This window comes from Gossypium raimondii, chromosome 12 (assembly GCF_025698545.1).
Source record: "Gossypium raimondii isolate GPD5lz chromosome 12, ASM2569854v1, whole genome shotgun sequence".
Taxonomy (NCBI): domain Eukaryota; kingdom Viridiplantae; phylum Streptophyta; class Magnoliopsida; order Malvales; family Malvaceae; genus Gossypium; species Gossypium raimondii.
In genome coordinates this window covers 41131650-41151055 of record NC_068576.1, presented here as the reverse complement: position 1 = coordinate 41151055, position 19406 = coordinate 41131650, and the positions used below count along the sequence as shown (strand labels likewise).

The 19406-nt window shown below is 31.4% G+C and overlaps 2 protein-coding genes across 2 annotated transcripts; one reads left to right on the top strand and one right to left on the bottom strand.

Moving 5' to 3' along the window:
- Positions 1-2266: 2266 nt before the first annotated feature.
- Positions 2267-6431, bottom strand: LOC105764166 (formin-like protein 3). The gene is made up of 6 exons (XM_012582678.2): positions 6035-6431; positions 5019-5514; positions 4431-4923; positions 4135-4331; positions 3584-3819; positions 2267-3320 (listed from the first exon to the last, which is right to left on the bottom strand). The coding sequence occupies exons 1-6, from the start codon at positions 6188-6190 to the stop codon at positions 2427-2429; spliced, it is 2472 nt and encodes an 823-aa protein (XP_012438132.1). The 5' UTR covers positions 6191-6431; the 3' UTR covers positions 2267-2426.
- Positions 6432-11976: 5545 nt separating this feature from the next.
- Positions 11977-12381, top strand: LOC105764165 (extensin). The gene has a single exon (XM_012582677.2). It carries the CDS (start codon positions 11977-11979, stop codon positions 12379-12381), a length of 405 nt encoding a protein of 134 aa, XP_012438131.1.
- Positions 12382-19406: the final 7025 nt, after the last annotated feature.

Below are 19406 nucleotides of genomic sequence, written 5' to 3'. Positions count from 1 at the left end.
ATATGATCTCATTCTCATCTATCCATTTGTGATAGTTAGAATTGTTTATAAGTTAGGTTAGGTTTGACCCATGTCCTAACAAAATTTTATGTCCGAATGATAAATACAAATGGGCCTAACAAAGTTTGGGTTGTCCGGTCCAAAAAATGGGCCTAATTTTTACCGGGTAAAAATGTTAAAACCCGGGATCGGCCGGCCGTATTAAAATTTTTTATATAAAAAAATTAATATATCAAAAACATTATAAACATTAAAATAAATGTTTCCCAAATAAATTGAAAAAAAATCTTTATACTTAAATAACACTAATATAGGTGCAATTTAATAAACAAATGCCTCTAAAATAGTAATAATTTTCTTTTGCTAGATAAATAGTATAAAAAATATATATACAATAATAACAAAATAGTAGCAACATAATAATGAAATGACAACAAAACAATAGAAAAATAACAACAAAATAGCATGTTTTCCTATAGTAGCAACTATAGAAAGAAAATATATTATACTAATACTACAAAAATAAATATTATATATAAAGAAAAATATATCAAATAAATTAATTTATGTTTTAAAAATAAAATATATTTAACATAATGATAAATATATAAAATATGTATTTTATTATATAATTACATATTTATTATTTTATTTATATAAATAAAGGAGTTATTAATTAAAATTTGTTTTAACATAATAATGTATATAATATATTTTTATTATATAATTACATATTTATTATTTTATTATATAAATAAAATAGTTATTAATTAAAAAATTTAAAAACTTAATTTTTAGAGGAGTCTTGGGTTTTATTTTTAATGTTTTAAACTTGATTTTTGAGTATAAGTTTATAAGTGTCAAAACAAATGATTTTCAATGCAATTTTTGGCTCATGGCTCAGAAGTATCAATATTTAATTCTTGTGGTATTGCAACAAGTTAAATAAAATGTCAAGTGTTACAATACCAAGGAGAAGTATCGACACTCCTCCTCACTTGTACAAATATCATAGTGCAAGGCAATGGTTCTTACCCACCTTTCGAGGCTTGATAATGGTCCCAAATACCTCATGTTAAATGATTTCAACCTGATTTTAAACTCCAAAATTGAATTTAATTATTTTCCATTTTTTATAAAAATGTTCTAAACTCAATTGCTTAGCATAATGCAATGAATGATAGTAGTTTGAGTTGCTTCAGTAATAAATGTGACGTCTCGCTTTAGATCTATTATTCGGGTGGGTGTGGGAGTACTATAATATAAAAGAAAAAAAAGGGAAATAAATGAATTAAAAGTATTTTTTTAGTTTATATGACGTGGAAGTTTATTATTGGTTGAAATTTTTTTATCGAGTAACAAAAAGAAAAAAGTTTAGGTACTACTTATGACCAAGAAATAAATTTAGATACCAACTTGGGGGAAAGAGTATAGTTTAGGAATAAATATGTAGGTTAAGCCATTTTTAAAATAGCTTTAACGGTTTGCCGAATAGTTAGACTAATAGAGGTATCAACTTGGGGAACAAAAGTAATTGAGGTACTACTTGTGATAAAAAAAATTTATGTATTGTTTAAGTATCAATTTGTGAATTAAACCTTTTAATTTATCCAATTACATTCAATGATTTTATAGATTTATAATTTTATTAAGTCATTATTTTCTAAAAAAGAACTTTTAAAAGGTATGAGAAAATTAATAGATTATCATATTAATTAAAAATTTTATTATTCGAATACGAGTGAAAGTTTCACCTATATAGAACCATTTTTTAATACTTTATTGTCTTCAATAGGTCGCTTCCGAGCCATTGATGGAAGTTTTGAATCGAGAAAAGAGGGGAGGATTTATGAGCATTTTATACAGTCTGATTAGTAGGGTTTTCACAATTGACTACAGCAAGAAATTAATTAATTAATTAACCTTTGAATAACAAATTTTTATTTTTATTTTTAAAACTATTTAAATTTAATAAAATATTATAATTTTCAATATGATTCAACATAGATGCTGCAACTGTAGTAGATGTGTTTTGACATTGTTTAGTGGGAAAAAGAAAACCTTGATTGCTAACAGAGTATATTGTTTCCGTACACAATAAATGCTGCAACTGAGAAGAACCCTGATTCTACCATTTCTACCTGCTCATTCCTATATAGGCTTTGTGTTGTTCTATAGATTATAATAGAGGATGAAATCCAGAAATACAAAGAAGCAAGGTGAAGAAAATAATTGCTTTGGATGTTTCACTAGTTTGAAAACAGACTAACAAAAGTTGCATGTCTATGGCAATCAAATTTGCTTCAATCTATAATCATTGATCTTGTACACCAGTTACCGCAAGCCAAACTATATAACCATAAGAAAAAAGAGAAGGATAACATGTTCCCAATTGAAAATTTTCATTTACCTTTCTAAATTTACAGCTAAGGAGAGAAGCTTTCTTCATCTGAACTGGAATCATTCATCCGCTGACCGGCCATTGCCGGAAATAGTCGTTTACGTATATCCGGGGATGGTGGAGGAGGCTCCGAAGCAGATGATGGTCGGTTCTCTGTCACCGTCGCACCCTCTTTTTTGGCTTCCTTGGCTTGCTGGGCTTTCTGCTTAGCTCTGGTGTCTCTAATTTCTTTACAAACCTTATCTAACATTGTCAAGAAATCCCGCACAATTGCAAACAAACGCAAGCCTTCCTTCGTTCCTGCCTGGCCATGAAAATAGTCTGCTGCACTCTTGATGTGCTCCATTATCCTTTTCTCTTCCTCTGATAGAATTTTAATATCAGATTCTGCAGCATCGACAAAACAAGTCATTGAAAGATAAAATTGAGTCTCCGATTCGGTTTCCTTCATATCTGAATCCAAAAACTCCTTAGTTTTTCTCAAACCACCCTCGAGTTTAGCCACTGTAGATGTCAGGGCATCAGCATCAATTGCAGAAGCCTTCCTAACATCTTCAAGTTCAGTGGTTACACCTGAAACCACTTCAAGACCAAGACTGCGATAATGATCCTCATTGTCTTGGTCATTATCTTCAACAAAGTCCACCCCCTTGAAACTGCCAAGGCTCTGGCTCTGGCTTGAATTTTGTTGGCGAACACATTTTATGCCTTCGTAACGCATGATCTCCTGAACGACAAAGTGGAGAAGCGTGGTCTTACCATCTGTTCCCTTTACATCAGATAGTTTCAAGAGTGTGTCAAGCTTGAATGCATGTGCACCACCACGGTAGGTACCATCATTCATGCGATTACCGGTTTTAAGCACTGCTTCCAGTAGTTTTAGGAATAATCTACTATTTTTGAGCTTGGTGCAAGCTACCTACCATCAGGACAATAATCACAATTATCTGGTTATTCATCTTTGATGTAATAAAGATTTTCACGTAGGAACTACATCTGTGAATATAAATTCTTAGAAAAATAATATGTTTTATGTTTAAATTTTGCGGTCTCCTCATTATTGAGAAGCAGGAGATTCCATTAACCAAAACATATGTGAGAATCATTTGTTGTGATTTTTTTTCCTTCTAGGGTAACCTGGAGGACTCTCGGGTATTCTGTTCTTAAATCTATTTATCTCACCTCAAGAGTTGCAAAGGATTCTTTAAGGCTAGCGACTTCCTCTGGGAAAGTACTCATGAACATCAAGGCATCAATTCGTTTGAAGGCAAAAGGTATTTCAACCACGGTTTTGAGGAACCTCTCGGCAGGGCCAAGTTGATTAATATCTCCTGCGAATAATCTAAGCTTCAGTTCCTCATCTTGTGTTGGCGTCATCTTTTTCAATGTTTGAAGGAGCTCTCCAGGAAGCCTATATCCTGGTTCAATTTAATTTAGAAGAGTAAGCTGTCACATGCATTTGAGACTGAAGAAGGTGGATCTGAAACAAAGCATATTCTAGTAGATGACTAGGAACTTTAAACTTTCTGCTTTTGCAGAAAAGGTCAAACAGTGAAGAATATTTGTATCTAAACTGAAGATAGATATATCATTTTAAGCAATTAAATCTTTTTTCTTTCTATCAAATATTATGCACTATAATTGTCGGTTAAAACTAGAAAAGTAGGTTATGGTTAGTATCATTATGATCGAGCAATTCCCTCAGTCTTCCTTTAAGAGAGAGAGAGAGCGACCTTCTTGGAGAGCATCAACAACTTCCTGTGTTGTGACATTTAGTGCACGCAGAAGAATAGACAAATTTTGCGCTTTCCTAGCATCAATAATTTGAATGTACTGGACAGCAGGTTCTGCTGCTTTTTCCTTCTTCTCGTTATTCTTGTTATTAGCTGCTTGATAACCAAATAAAGTCTCTATCATCTCCTCATTGAACCTACAAAGGTTTTTGAGGCAATTAGGAAACAAAGAAAATTTTGATGAAGCATTGTTAGATAGAAAGTCCACAAAATACAAGCTAGAATTGTTTCCTTACTGGAATGATCCACCACGGATCTCATGCCAAACCATCGATTGACCTGAATCAGCCTTAACCTTGTCCCAGAAAAATGGTTTTAACTTGGCTTTTTGTGCAGAGTCCGCATCATCACCAGAAGCACTACGTTGTTTACGTCCTCCAAGGGGTGCAGCGGCTTTTGATTTTGGTGGCATAGGGGGAGGACGGGCACCTGGTGGAGGTGGGGGGGCAGCAGCACGAGGAGGAGGAGGTGGTGGTGCTGCTTTGGGAGGTGGTGCCGCAGGAGGTGGTGCTGGAGGAGGAGGAGCTGGTCTCCCAGGAGGAGGTTTTAGGCCTGCTCCAACAGTTGCATCTGATCCTGGTGGTTTTGGAAGTGCGCCGTCATCTTGCTTTGTGGTCAAGTTAGTATCAGAAGCAGAAGCAGAAGCAGAAGCAGGGATCTTGCAGCTGCTGCTAGTACTAAGTTCTTTGTTGTCCAAACTTACTAACTTAATAGACTTCTGTGAAGAATCTGAAAGACAGTAAAGTTAAAATGCTTGTGGAAACATGAACAAGAAAACAAAGATGATAATGACTCAATTACAAACAAACACAACATGCACATACTTTCACTCAAGTAATCATTCAAGTGCAGAAGGGGTTTTTCTTCCTTTGGTTCGCTATTTTTCCTCAGACAACAAAAGAAGATCACTGCAACAAGAACAAATGTTGCAACTGCAGTTGCAACAATAGCAATAATAGCTGTCATGAGACTCTTCCTTTTACCCTTTTTACCCTTTTTACCCGGTGAACGTGAACCAGAAACCTTTTTCGATACATGAAGTGAATAATGTAATGCGCCTTCAGTTGGATGCGACCTTAGATAGCTTGAGCTAACTTCTGGGTCAGAAGCACAAAAGATAAGTCCATTCTTTCTTAAGCAATCAAGAACCCCGTCTCTCACTTGAGGAGGCAAAATATCAATAGCTTTGTGCATGCTTTGTTTTGCTAATAATGCCGAAGTCAAGTCATCGCTTGCTTGTGGTATATACATGTCAAAATCTTTAATGGCATCCCTTTTTTCTTCCATCTCCTTTGTGCAATGATTCCATGCCTCCTCTGCCTGTAATTTAAAAAATCTTTGTCAAGCTCTTAACAGGTTTGGAGAAAAGGGGGAGGGCCACATGCAAGATGGAAATGTTTAGGTACCATTCTTCACCTACATGAAGACCAGATATAATAATGGAATAACACTGAACAATATAAGCAACTTGACATAACAATGTAAGACCGAAAACAGTAACAACGCTTGATCGTTGATTGCAGTCATTTATAGATGAACTTTTTGACAATAACACTAAACCTACATCATACATGAATCTTTGCTATCATCTGCCACTAAACCCCTAGAAATCGAAACAACTCATCTTATCATATATCGGAGACACTTTCTAACACAGCTTAGAAGCCTTCATATTTCAATAGCTGAATGAGTTACCTACGAAGTCTAATATTCGCCCAATTCAACAGAAGTGCCTAGGATTTAACATAATTCTTTCTACCTCCACAATGCTAACAAGAATCTTCAAATGTAATTTAAACCATTCCAAGAATTCAAGAGCAAAAAAGGAAAACCAGCATACCATTTTTTCATTTATCTTGGGAGATGTTGTTCTGCTGCTTTCATTGTCAGGTGTGTTCCTTTTACCTTCTGAGCTCCCCATTGCCAAATTGCAAACCAATATCACAAAACAAATGGCATAAACAGCCCTTCTCATTTTCGTTGCTCCTCCAAACATTACCCCATTCGCTTATTTTTCTTCTCATTTCATCGAATAGACTAAAAATCTTTCAAGAACAAATAATAATGATAATAATAATAACCGAAAGGAGACGCCAAAACCTTTTTGTTTCCCTACTTTCCTTAATTATTTTCCCTTTTGGGGTTAGCCTTCAAGGAAAATGCCAAACAAAACGAATACCCTTTTCTTATCTTGTAAATTTTGTTTATACAACTTCATTCATCGAACCATTGCAATGACACAATGTCTGTGAATCTTAATAACCCAGAAATATATATATGTATTATAAAAACAAGGCTTTACGTGTCTGATGTCTGCAACTTGGCAGAAGCAAAAGACAAAAAAAGCCAAGAATGTAATAAAAAGGGACAAAATCCAGGCCTGGGTTCGTAAAAGTAATTATTCTTGTGGGGATATTTGTTCATCCGAATGTTTCTCGTTTTGTCGGGTGAGGAAAGACGTGAGGAGGACGATGTAAGATAACCCCCCACTCTTTTTCTTTTGTTTGTTATTTCTCCTTTTTTTAAAACAAATTTTTTTCCTCCTCAATGGAACCCCATTCATTCCTAACGCTTAATTAATTAATTAATTATTCATTTTAATTAATACTATAGTTGTTCTTCATCTTATTTTATGCACTCCTCACTAAAAATTCTATTAATTAGTAGTCTTATATTAGATTAATGCTAATTTTGGTGAGAAATGAGAAGCAGAGGAAAATGAAAGCCACAAAATAAAGCAGAATAAAATTGTTAGAAGTGAAGTTTTAATTTTAATAACCTTTTTTTATAATTTTGAATAGAAAATGTGTAAATGCTTATCTTTCTTTTTTCGCCTTATTTTGATGAGTGATTAATGGGATTTGATGCTAATTTTCAACTGAAATTTTAGTGGAGAAAAATTAGATAAAATCTATAAAGTAAATATAAAAAATCTCTTTTAAATCAAACAGGTTAGCTTTTATTTCCTAATTCTTTAAAACAGTACAAAATATTAACACCTAATCATAGCCAAAAAAGTAAATAAATTTTTAAAATTATAGAATAAATTCTTTTTGTCCAATCACATTTAACAAATCAACACTTTTCAAAAAATGTTGATAATCTTAATGGACTTAATAATAGGTTGGTGTGTTCCAATTCTTCGAATTGAGAACTAGATTGTAGTTTAGTTAAATGATAAATGATTACTAAGGTATCAATCAAAAGATGTAATGTGAGTAACCATAAATTTTAAATATAAATAGTAAAATAGATATGGAAAGTATCAAAATTAAAAAAAAAATTAATCGTAGTGTAAATTATATTATTAATCATTACATTATAGGTAAATTTTTGCATTGATCATTTAATTGAAAAAAGTTACAATTTAGTCATTGAACTATTCAAAAGTTTTTTTTTAAGTTGTTGAGCTATTAAAATCGATGTTATATGGCTTTCTATGTTCGTACTGCATGTACCAATTGAAAGTTGCATTTTCCTTTCTCTTCTACAATTCAATTTTTTTCTATGAAACAGATTTGACATCATGAATTTACAAACCAAAATTCAAATATTTTTTTTTCTGATATTCAACTTTGACTTTCAAATCGACTTGAATCTAAGGTATGTTCTTCTAGTTTTCAATGGGTATTGATCTACTGCATTGATTGTCAAATTGTAATTTGGAATTCATTGGCAAAACTTTTCTTAAAAAAAAACTTACTAACCCATTAACATAAATAAGTTTTTTGAATAATTCAATAATTTAAATGAAAACTTTTGAATAGTTTAATAACTAATTTGTAACTTTTAAAATTAAGTAACTAAACCGAAAACTTACCCATTGTAGTGTTTTAATGTTTTCATGTTTAAATACGAAGTATGAAAACACATAATTATTTATTCATCAATTAAATATTTAATAATATGGATAATATCTTTTGTTAAACAAATTTGCAAATAAACTCCATTATGAGTGCCAATTCTACTTGTATTTGGTCGCGCTGTCAAATTCGATAATAACTTCTATAACAATTTAAGCCTAAAATTTAGTATGTAAAATAAAAATTCCACAACATTGAAACTAGATGCATAATATTACACAAATCTATTTCCCTGTTTTGTATCTTACACAAACCTGACTTCATACACAACACATACATGCATGCATGCATACATACATACATACATACATACATACATACATACATAGAAAAGTAAAAAAAAAAAATATATATATATATATATATATATTAAAAGGCAATACATATATGTAAAATAAACTGAAACATAGAAGATAGCTCTAAGGCATGAGAAATTTGATTGATGTAAAGTCCTAAGCCTTTTGTAATAGGCCAATTTGCCCGGCCCGTAATATAAAATCAAATCAAAAACAAAAATAAACCAAACAAAATTAATAACAGTCCAAATGTCCATTTACAGACCCACCGAGCCCAAATAACCCAAAATTACAACCAAAACTTAGCCTAGCCCGCTAAATCAGAAGACCTAACCCAAATACATGTCCCCAGCCCATTAAGCCCAACTAGCCTAACCTTCCAGGCCCAAATCACTCAGCCCAAATCCCAACCTAATTGCAGAAACCCTAGGTACTCAGCATGGGCGTCGCAGCTTTCCCTCGGCCCCACGAGCCTCCACACGCTCCTGCCTCTGCCCAGCTCCAGCGCCGCATGAGCTAGGGACCACGCCTTCACACGAGCCGCGCCACGTCCCAGCTGGCCCTTGTACGACCATGTACCTGCAGCAGACATAAACAAACGACACACAGAAAACAGCAGCAAAACGAAGAAAAACAAGGCAGAGAAAGCAAACAAAAAGGGTGGAAATCGACATCAAATCAAAAAGAGAAAAATAAGAAAAAAATGTAAAGAAAAGATTCGGGGGGATTTTTTATTATTATTGATTTCGGCTATAAAGAAACAAAAAGCCCTTTTTATTTTTTTTACATGATTTTGAAATACCAAAAAGCACAGAGATTGTATCAAAAAAACAAGAATCAATACAAACAAAAAAATACAAAAAAAGGTGATTACCTGGGTTTCTGATAGACCTGTCCATGGGCTGTGCCCGGAAAAAAATTTCGGCCCGACTCTTAGGCTCGGCCCAAAATATGGGCCTAAAATTTTACCCAGGCCCGGCTCGGCCCGAGAAAAAAATAATAAGCCCGAGCCCAGCTTGGCCCGGCCCTTATTTTTAATAAACAAAAAAAATATTTTAAAAATAAAAAAATAAAAATATTTTTAAAGTATTTTAAAATTAAAAATTAAAAATTAAAAATTAAAAATTAAAAATAAAAATATATATTTATTATATTCGGGCCGGGCTCGGGCCAAAAAAGTTGAGCCCGAGCTCGGCCCATTTTTTAAACGGGCCTCATTTTTTTGCCCAAGCCCATATTTCGAGCCTATATTTTTACCCGAACCCTCCCATATTTCGGGCCGGCCGTCAAGATGGGTCGGGCAGCCCGACCCATGGACAGGTCCAGTTTCTGATTGATTCTTTTTATTTCGCTATTCTTTTTACTCTTCTTTTTTTCGCGTTCATCAATCGTTGTAAAGAGGAGAAATAGAGAGAGATGAGGGACGAACGTATCTGGTGGTCGATCTTTCGCTCCTTCCGTCGCGATCGGAAACGGGTGAGGAATCGGGACCTCCAGACGTTAGTCCGTCAAGCGGCACGTAGAGGGGGTTTCTAGCTTAGGGTTTGCGGGTCTGCTGAGTGGCTTAGTGCCTTGTTTTTAGGGTTTTATGCGTGATATAAAAACGACGTCGTTCAGTGGTCTTTTGACCCACGCGGTGACCCGACCCGAGGGGAGGATCCGCGCGTTTTGGGTCTGAGAGGCTATTTGCGCATTGAATCCCTCTGCATTTTGTTTTCACTTCAATTTGGTTTTTCTTAAGTTTTTAATTGCTGCCTTATGTTTGATTCGGATTCCAATTGGATCCACGAGCGAACGATGTCGTTTTATCAATTGGATCTGAATGTTTTAATTTCGCATTTAATTGCTACATTAGTCCCTGTATTTTAAGTAGATTTTAAATTCGCCCTTTCAGATTTTTGTTTAATCTTAATGTAACGATTTTAGCTATTATTATTCCGATTTCTTTTTCTTTTCTACTCTGGTCCTTTAGCTCTATTTTTGTGAATATCGTTTATAATGATTGATGAAGCAAAAAATGTCAATTGAATTTATTATTTCAATTGGTATTTTTGCTTATCCCCCTCTCGTTTAAAAATTGAAACTTAGCTAAGTGCTTTATAAACATATGTATAAAAAGAACATATTTCATTTAGCTCCTTCATCCCTACTATAACTAGTTATTTTGGTTTTTTACTAGCAGCTTTAACTATAACCTCAGCTTTATTTATTGGTTTGAGTAAGATACGACTTATTTGAAAATTAATTCAATGAACGAACAATTAATGAAAACAAAGTTTTCTGTCCTATTCCGTATATTCTATAGCTCATTACCGTGTTAATTATTAATTATTAGGTATTGATATTCATAGGTAATAGAAATTAATATTTAGAGATAGATATTACCTTTCTTTTCTCCTTTCAAATAAATTGAAATGATTGAAGTTTTTTATTTGGAATCGTCGAAAGCAAACCAATTTAATAAATTTGTTTCATACATTGTAAGTAAGTGTACATTTTGGATGTAAAAGCAGTATATAAGAAAATAATAAAATTAAAGAAAAGAACTTAAAAAACATTTGAGAATTGAGGATTGAAAATTAAAATTAAAAATTGAATATTGAAAATATAAAATTAAAACGGAGATTGAAGATTGAGAATTTAAGAAGAAAAAATGAGTATGGAGTATTTGGGTGAAATGAATAAATGCTTGAGGGGTTTACATATGAATAATTATTATTATTATTCTTGAACCGCTACTAATCATTAGAAAAGTTACCGTTAAAATAGTATCGTTAAAGGAAAACACGTTATATATGACGCGTTTTTGTTCTCTCCCCTAAAAGCGTGTTTTATGTGATAGTGAAAACGCGTCTTATAAGATGTGATTTTCATTTTATCCAAAAATCAAGTAAATCAATAAAGTTTTACAAAATTAACCTAATTTTTTAAATATTTTTTCCTCAACCTTTTTATATAAATTTGCCTAAAATGGCCACCACCTGCATCCAGTAGACATGGCGATGGCAGGCATCCTAGTCTGGCTCGAGCACGATTCTTGATCTGTGTTTTTCACTCAATATATTTATTTTCTAACACTTAATTCATCATCAAATCAGTCATAAAAATATGATCCCAAATCAGCGCCATAATCGATAATAGAAGAAAAGAGACAGGCAGCATTTTGAAGCCATTACAACCTCTCTTTAAATGGCCCTCACGTGCCATTAAAAACTCAATTTCTACCTTTAACTGAATAGAAGAAAATTACAGGGGATTAACTAGTACAAGATAAAGGGTAAGACGAAATCCAATGAATTAAAAACTTAATCCGGAAAAGTCACCAACCTCCTAATTCACTTGCAATGGACTCACTTCTACCAACCTAAAACAACAATTCAAGCATTTCCGGAAAACCCAAAAAATCCGTGGATCATCGAAATCCGATAACATCAGGAAGTAACTCAATGGTTTAATGAAATGTCAAAGTCACACTCTGACACAAGAGGTCAATAAATAGTCTTTTGACATTCACCATGGTAAAAAGACCAAACAAAAACTAAACCAAAGGCAGACACAGACACCGTCTCAGATTTGCAGGTTCCTTAAAGTCAGTCCCGTTTGTTTTTCTTCTAGTACCAAAAATGAAGATATTTTATGTGGGGAAAGCAACAAAGATCTTCATTTTCATAGTGACAGTGTTGGTGGTTTTGGGCCTCGTCTTGGGACTCGGGCTGTTTCGTCACGCCCTCCAAAAGTCTCACAAATGTTCCGGCGACTCTTGCCCTTCTTCCATTGTCTTCCCCACTCCTAATACACCACCTTCCCCTCCCCCTCCCTTCATTTGGTCTTCTAACCAGCCTCCCTCACCTGCGTCCAATAACCCACCAACCGGCGACCTTACTCCTCCACCACCGCCTCCTAACACGAACCCAAATCCCCCACCACAATTTCCTCCTCCACCGCCTGCTTCAACTGCAGTCTTGGCTGCTCCACCCTACAGTCAACCCACTCCGGTACTGGTGGCTCCAGGTCCTGTGCATGCTTAGATTAGCTGGTTAGTTTCCATTTTTTAAAAATCGCATGGCGTTTTCTTTGTTTATACTTCCCATGTTGTTGAATTAAATAGCGTTGAGATGATCAGATTTGAATTTAGATTTTGATGGATGGTTCATTTTTGTGTGTGTACAATACCAAAAAAAAAAAAAAAATTCACCTATGATCTGTAATGGTGGATTTTTTGGGTTTGTTACCGACATTTGTAATTTTTGTGAATTTACTTATGCAACTGGCTGTCAAATTCTGCATTGTGTCTGCTAAAATTGTCAAAAAGAAGAAATGGTGTCAACTGGTTTGACTCCAATGTCTAATCCTAATCTAAAGTATTTAGGCATTTCTAACGTTAATTGGAGGTAACAAAAGCCAATCGAGCCATTGTTGTAGATTAAGCTGGCTATCCAAACATGCCCTTAGTTATGTCTGAGTGGTGGGTGCTAATTGTCAATGTTGCAATCATTCTTGGTTCCATAATAACTAATATAATTTTGTTCAATTTTAAAAAGAACAAAATGCCTGAACGTGATTTTGGTGGATAGTTACGTTTAGCTTTTCAAAGTTGTCCTTCCCAATCTTCCTTAATCTTTTGATAAAAATGTGTTGAAATTTACATTTCTTACATTAGTATTTATAAATGTTTTTAATTTAGTTACATTCTTACATTCTTATAAAGAAATCTCATGTTTTTGTTTTGGTCACCTAATTATGGAAATTTTCAATTTAGTCATTAATGTTTTGATCATTTCTATTTTGGTCGTTTTTCATTAAATGGTTAACAAAAGTGATGATAATTGATATAATAACACATTTAGTCTTCAACACTTATACATTATTAATTTAATCCATAAACACATATAATTAAATTTAAGTATAATTACATCTAAACACATATAATTAAATTTTGTTAAACTTATATGTAAAGTGATTTTGATAAACCTAAAAGCTTAGAACTTCCGAAACTCAGTAAATTTGTAATTTTTATAAACTTTATTCATGATTGTACTAAAAGCATTCTCAACAAAATAGCCCAAATTTTCTATGAAACCTAACAAATAAAACAAAAATAAAAAAGCTTCGTATAAGCTTTTTTCAAACCATAGTCTTTTGCATTCTAATCAAATTTGAGAATATTCCCTCAAACTTTTCTCTCAAGTGTTCTTGCTTTTGTTCATCTTTCAAGGCTCGTTCTTACTTCATTCTTCTGCTGTTCTTAGCGAAAATCTTAAGGGAATTCTATTGAATCCTTTATTGTTGTGAGTTAAGTTGACTTGGGCGTTTTTGCTGTTGAATCCTTTTTCTTTGCAAGTTAGGCTGACTTAGGCGTTTTAAGCAGAGAAACTGCCTAAGGCCGCACGGATCGCGTGGGAAAACTCTAAGTCCGTGACAGCCCGTCTCAAAGCATAAAATTTATTGTAAAATTTATCTTTATCTATTTTGCTTGCAATTTATTTTAAAAAAAGATGTAAATTTTTTGAGTTTTCGATTTTTCTAACTTGAGTTTTTTTAAAATTTTTTAAATACATATATTTTTTAATTTATAATTTCTTTTAAATTTAAAAATATATAATTTTTATATATTTTCTTTAAAACTTTTAAATATCTTTTTTTAAAAATACATTATGACATCATCATGTCACAACTTAAAAGTGTCATGTGTATTATATTTAACATCATTAAAAAAAAAGTACCAAAACTCTTGACGAAATGAAAATTCGTGTACCAACTTGAGATAGAAAAACTCTTAAGTACCAACTTGGGAAAATGCGTCAAGTTCGGGGGCCTCATAATTGTAATTAAATATAAACACATATAATGTTATTTGTATAAGTATATAAAAATAATTTTTTATTTTTTATTTTTCATAATATATGATATATATTTAAATATATGTGCTTGAGGATCAAATGTGTAAGTATTAATGACCAAATGTATTATCATACCAATTAAAAAAGGGCGGCATTATCAATTCCGTTAAGTATTTGATGGGGAGGGATCAAAATAATGATTGATTAACAAAACAACAACACGTTGTATAACATTATTGTGAGTGACAGTTAAAGAAGCTGAAAAATTAATGTTGGTGGAATTGGTAACCAAAATGAGGAAAAGCTGAGACAATAATGAAGAGCGTCCCACCATTATTGACTGAAGTGCAACAGAGAATTTTAGAAATTAAGGGTTAGACTGTCCCTTTCCCGCAAATGGAATCTCTAACATGTACGAGCACTAAGGTACTCTAGAGTCTAGACCCACCTCTTCGGTCTCGAATCAGTAAAAATTATAAGATACAAAGAATCCGAGACTAATCTTTTGATTCATACAAGCAATTGCTCGCAGTTTCATCACATGTGCGGAGATCAATAATCCAATGCCACTTTGTAACACAATGCACTGTCAAAGAAAATCGACTTGTATTGGGGCCAAAGCCCAAGGTACAGAAGTTACCTTACCACCGCTGTTTTCCCCGGGAAGGGACCTCTTTCTTGGCTACATCACCAAATGTTAACTCAAAAGTTGTTTTTCTTTTATATAAAGATATCCAAGTTATTAAATATGGAATTCAATATCTACTTTGCGATGAAGGGTCGTACAAAATTGTGATTCCGTAGCATTCATATCTCTTTTTAATAAGAAAATAATAAATTAGATTTTCTCTTCGATTTTCAACTTTTCTCCTTACTTAATTAGTGACTCATTATCTTTTACATTAAAAAATGAATTTTGACCTAAATCATTAAATATATATGTTAAGTGCAATTATAAAATGAACCTGAACCCAGGGGACCTAAATTATCAAATGATTTATCTCTTTTTGTTTTTTGTTTCATTTAGTGATCCCTTTTTTTTTTCTTTTTAGCTCAATTGTTAGTTATTTTATTTTTTAAAACTTCTAAAAATCAAGTTATGAATTTAATCATTTTAAAATAAACATAATTAACTTGTAATATCATATATTTTATAATAAAATTATTTAACATACTTGATTTTATATAATAAAATTTTTATAATTTTTATACTAACAAGGAACAATAACAAATTTTAATTTTAATGAAAATGTTATATAATAAACTAATAATTTATATTGAGATCAATGTTTTTGGAATTGAACCAATGGTTGAACTGACAATACTAGCAATGCTTGAAATTTTTCCTCTAAAGGTGAAGAGGCTGGCAATCACCATTTGCTTGCTCTACTTGACGAGATCGAAAAAATTATTTCATCGATCAAAATCAGTGTTTTTAAAACTAGACTTGGAATTGGTTAGGGGTATTGATTCGAAAATAAGAGTTGAATTGATTAACCCTCAAACTGATATAGATAAATTGAGCAAAGCTAAAAAAACCAATTGAACATATTTTTCTCTTATTTGATTTTTTTTTATTTTTACGAATTTTTAATTATTTATTTGATTGGACAAGGATGAACTAATCAAATCATGAACTAGTGGCTCGACCACCAGTCTAGTTCAGAAGAATGAAATAAACAAAAAGAAAATACATAAGCGAAAAATACTTTTTTTTTGTCTTTTCTTGCCACATGTCAATTTTTAATTGGTTTTTTAAAAGATTTAACGATTCAACTAATGATCAAACGAGCAGAGGTACCAACTTGGAAAAAAATGTTTAGGTACTGAAACGAGAAAAAAATGCATAGTTTAGATACCAATTTGTAGGTTAATCTTCTTTTAAAATATATTTAACGGTTTGACTAACCAGGATACCAACTTGGGAAAAATGTAATTTACATACAACTTGTGACTAAAACAAGTTTAGATACCAATATGAAAAAAAAGAATATAATTTAGTTACAAATTTATGGTTTAAGCCAATAATAAAAATACAACCTTAGAAAGCTAACTTTGTTGGATGCCAAAGGATCCAGCTTCTTAAAAGACCACTAACATGTGGCGGAGCCTTAAAGGCTTTAAAAAATAAATTTAAATGTTAAAAAGTTTAAAAATAAAATAATAATAGTAATAATAACAACATTAATTGTGACACCCCAAAAATCTCAACGTCACTAATAATAGTATTTGAAAGATAAATAATATTTTTTTAAAATAAGAGTTTATCAATTAAATAATGATAATAAAAATCGAATTTCACATTGTAAAAGAAAATATGAATAATGAAATTTTAGTAAAGATTAAAATGAAAATTTGTGAAAGATGAACTAAAAGTGCAAATTTACCATTTTAGAAAAAGGAGAAAATTTAAGAAATATTTATTTTATGAACTTGACATGGATATGAATTGATAAGTAGAGTTGGACCATTGAGATATGGGCTAGATTGAAAAGTGGTGAAAAGTATGGGGACTAAAATGCATTTTTCTCATTTTATGGATGAAGGACTTAAATGCAAATTTCCAAATTTTGGTAGATATTTGGAGACATAAGCATGATATTAGAATATCTAAGTGTTGAGCTGTGAAGGAGAGAAAATCTGTGGAAATTAAGGAAGAAATGAGTTGAAGTTTGATTGGTTGGTATTTAAAGGATTAAATTGAAAAAATAGAAATATGTAGATTTTTCTACATATTACAAGGCAAATGGAAAAAACAGCAAGCAGCAAAAATAAAATAAAAATAATAAGAAAAGAAGGAAAGAAAAATAAGAAAAGTCTAGAAAAAGGATACAATTCTCCCATCATTATAAATAGGTCCATTGATTGAATTTTGGGAGAGGTTTTGCCATGTTTTTTTTTCAAAATCATCTTTAGAAAATAAATAAAAGATTCATTTTATTCAATTTGGTTCTTTTCTCATTTTAACATAAATTTTTGAAATTTTAATAAAATTAAAGTGAGATTTCACACCAAAGTCTAATTCAAGAGTGTTTTTCATATCAAACCAACCATAGAGGCTTGAAAAGGAAGATGGAAGTGAGAGAAAACATGGCTAAATTGTTTAAATTATTATGCTATATTTATTTAATTGTATAACTTGTTGTGAAATTGCAAGAATTAAGTGTGCATAATTATTTTCTATCTTTAAAGTGATGGAAATATTATGTCTATTAAGTGAATGGTGAATGATTTTATAAATAATTTGGTGAATGATTTTAAATGAATAATTGGAAATAAGAAAGTGTGGGTGTTTTTACTAAGAATATTTTAAATTGGAATTAATTATTATGAATGATGGAATTGTGCATTTATTATGTTAAAAGTGGTAAATATTTGTTTTGAATATTATTTGGATGAGTAAGTTGAAAATGATTTATTAAGAGATTAATTTGATAAAATTAAAGGACCAAATTGTAAATTTTGGAAATTTTATGTAGTAACTAAATTATATGATTATAATATATGAAAATTTGGAAAGTTGAGCATAAAATAGTAAAGTTCAAACTATAGAGGCTAAATTGTAAAGATTTCAAAACATGAGTTTTAAGACTAATTTATATGATTTGAGAATTTACAATTCGAAAATGAATATGAAAGTTTAATGGTTCGAACATCGGGACTAATTTTTGGAAAATTTGACAATTTTAGTTGTACGAACTAAATTATAAAATTTGGAAATTTTAGAAAATGGATTGTTTTGCAAAATTGTACAAAATGGGATTTAGGACTGAATCGTAGAATAAGATAATATGCTTTTAAGGATTAAATTGTAGAATAATGAAAATTTAGATTTTAGGGACTAAATCATAAAAACTATAAAACTAGAATTTCAGAGATAATTTTGTAAAACTGTAAATTTTGAGGAATAGGACTTGCTTTATCAATCCTGAAACATTTAGTTTTAAATTTGGGCATAATAATTATATACTTGATTCCATGAAATATTTGATAAATAGTTATGTATAAAATTAAATAATAGAAACTTGAAATTAGTAAGTTAGATTGGTTATGATTTGAAATATTTGTTTAAGTCGTGTATACAAATTTAAGATGCATTAGTGAGAATAATTAAAATTAAATCTTAAGACTGCTAAAAGTTCGGATGATGGATATATGTATAAATTTTGATAGAAAATATGAAATTGAGTTTCAAAAGTTAAAATTGAGTCCAATAAATAGTAAATTAAGTGTCTTAATGTTATGATAAGTTTTGAAATTTTTAATGTGTCATTTTTATTTGGATCTATTATTGGATCGTATAAGGATCGTTACAATTTATAACTCCTTAAAAGACTGTTAACATGTGGTTTAACTTTAGAGGTTTTTCAAAAATAATTTTAAATGCTAAAAGTTTAAAAATAAAAAGATAAAGACAATATTTATTGTTAAACTAAGCTTTAAATGGTAAATGTTTTGATATAACAAATATAATATTTTTGAATAAAGCTTGTTTTTGAAATAAAACTTGATAAATTTCAAAGTAAAAATTTGTTTCAAAATATTTCTAAGAGATAAAATTTTAAATCTAATCTTTCAAACACTTAGAAAATATTTTGGAAGTTCTTCAAAACAATAAACAATTTTGCAAACATTTTTAAATAAGTTAAAATGCTCTTAGGGGTCAAAGTATCGATACCCTCTATAAGGCATCGATACCGATTTGAGCTTCGAAGTTTAGAGAAATCAAGCAAAAATCCAAAGTGTTGATACCTCTAACCAAGTATCGATACCTTGCAAAAGTTATTGATACCCACGTATGATATTGATGCCTATTTGAGCTTTTGTTTTACAAAAAAGATTGAGCACAAATACAAGGTATCGATACCTTCATAAAAGTATCGATACCTTGCAAAATTTATTGATACCCTCCCCTGGTATCAATACCATTTTAAGGTTCGATGTTTTGAAAATTAAATAAGAAATTGCCCGAGTATCGATGCTCTTACCAAGGTATTGATACCTCATAGCAAGTATCAATATTTCCTCTATTGTATTGATACTATAGGCTTTAACAGTCATTAAATTTAGGCATTAAGTGCCCAAAGTATCGATACCCCTTCAAAGGTATCGATACATGTTGTTGCAAGAGACATTAATGCACTGGTTCTTACATCTCCAACGACTCTATTCAATTTCCCACCAACCCAAACAGTTGAAAATCAATTAGGAGG

Bases quoted from the DNA above. Each gene is read 5' to 3' on its own strand.
- LOC105764166 (XM_012582678.2), bottom strand. From the start codon at position 6,190: ATGTTTGGAGGAGCAACGAAAATGAGAAGGGCTGTTTATGCCATTTGT. The intron at 4,924-5,018 runs GTATGTGCATGT...ACTGTCTTTCAG, and splicing joins GAATGATTACTTGAGTGAAA to ATTCTTCACAGAAGTCTATT. The intron at 3,820-4,134 runs GTCGCTCTCTCT...AAATTGAACCAG, and splicing joins TGTTGATGCTCTCCAAGAAG to GATATAGGCTTCCTGGAGAG.
- LOC105764165 (XM_012582677.2), top strand. From the start codon at position 11,977: ATGAAGATATTTTATGTGGGGAAAGCAACAAAGATCTTCATTTTCATA.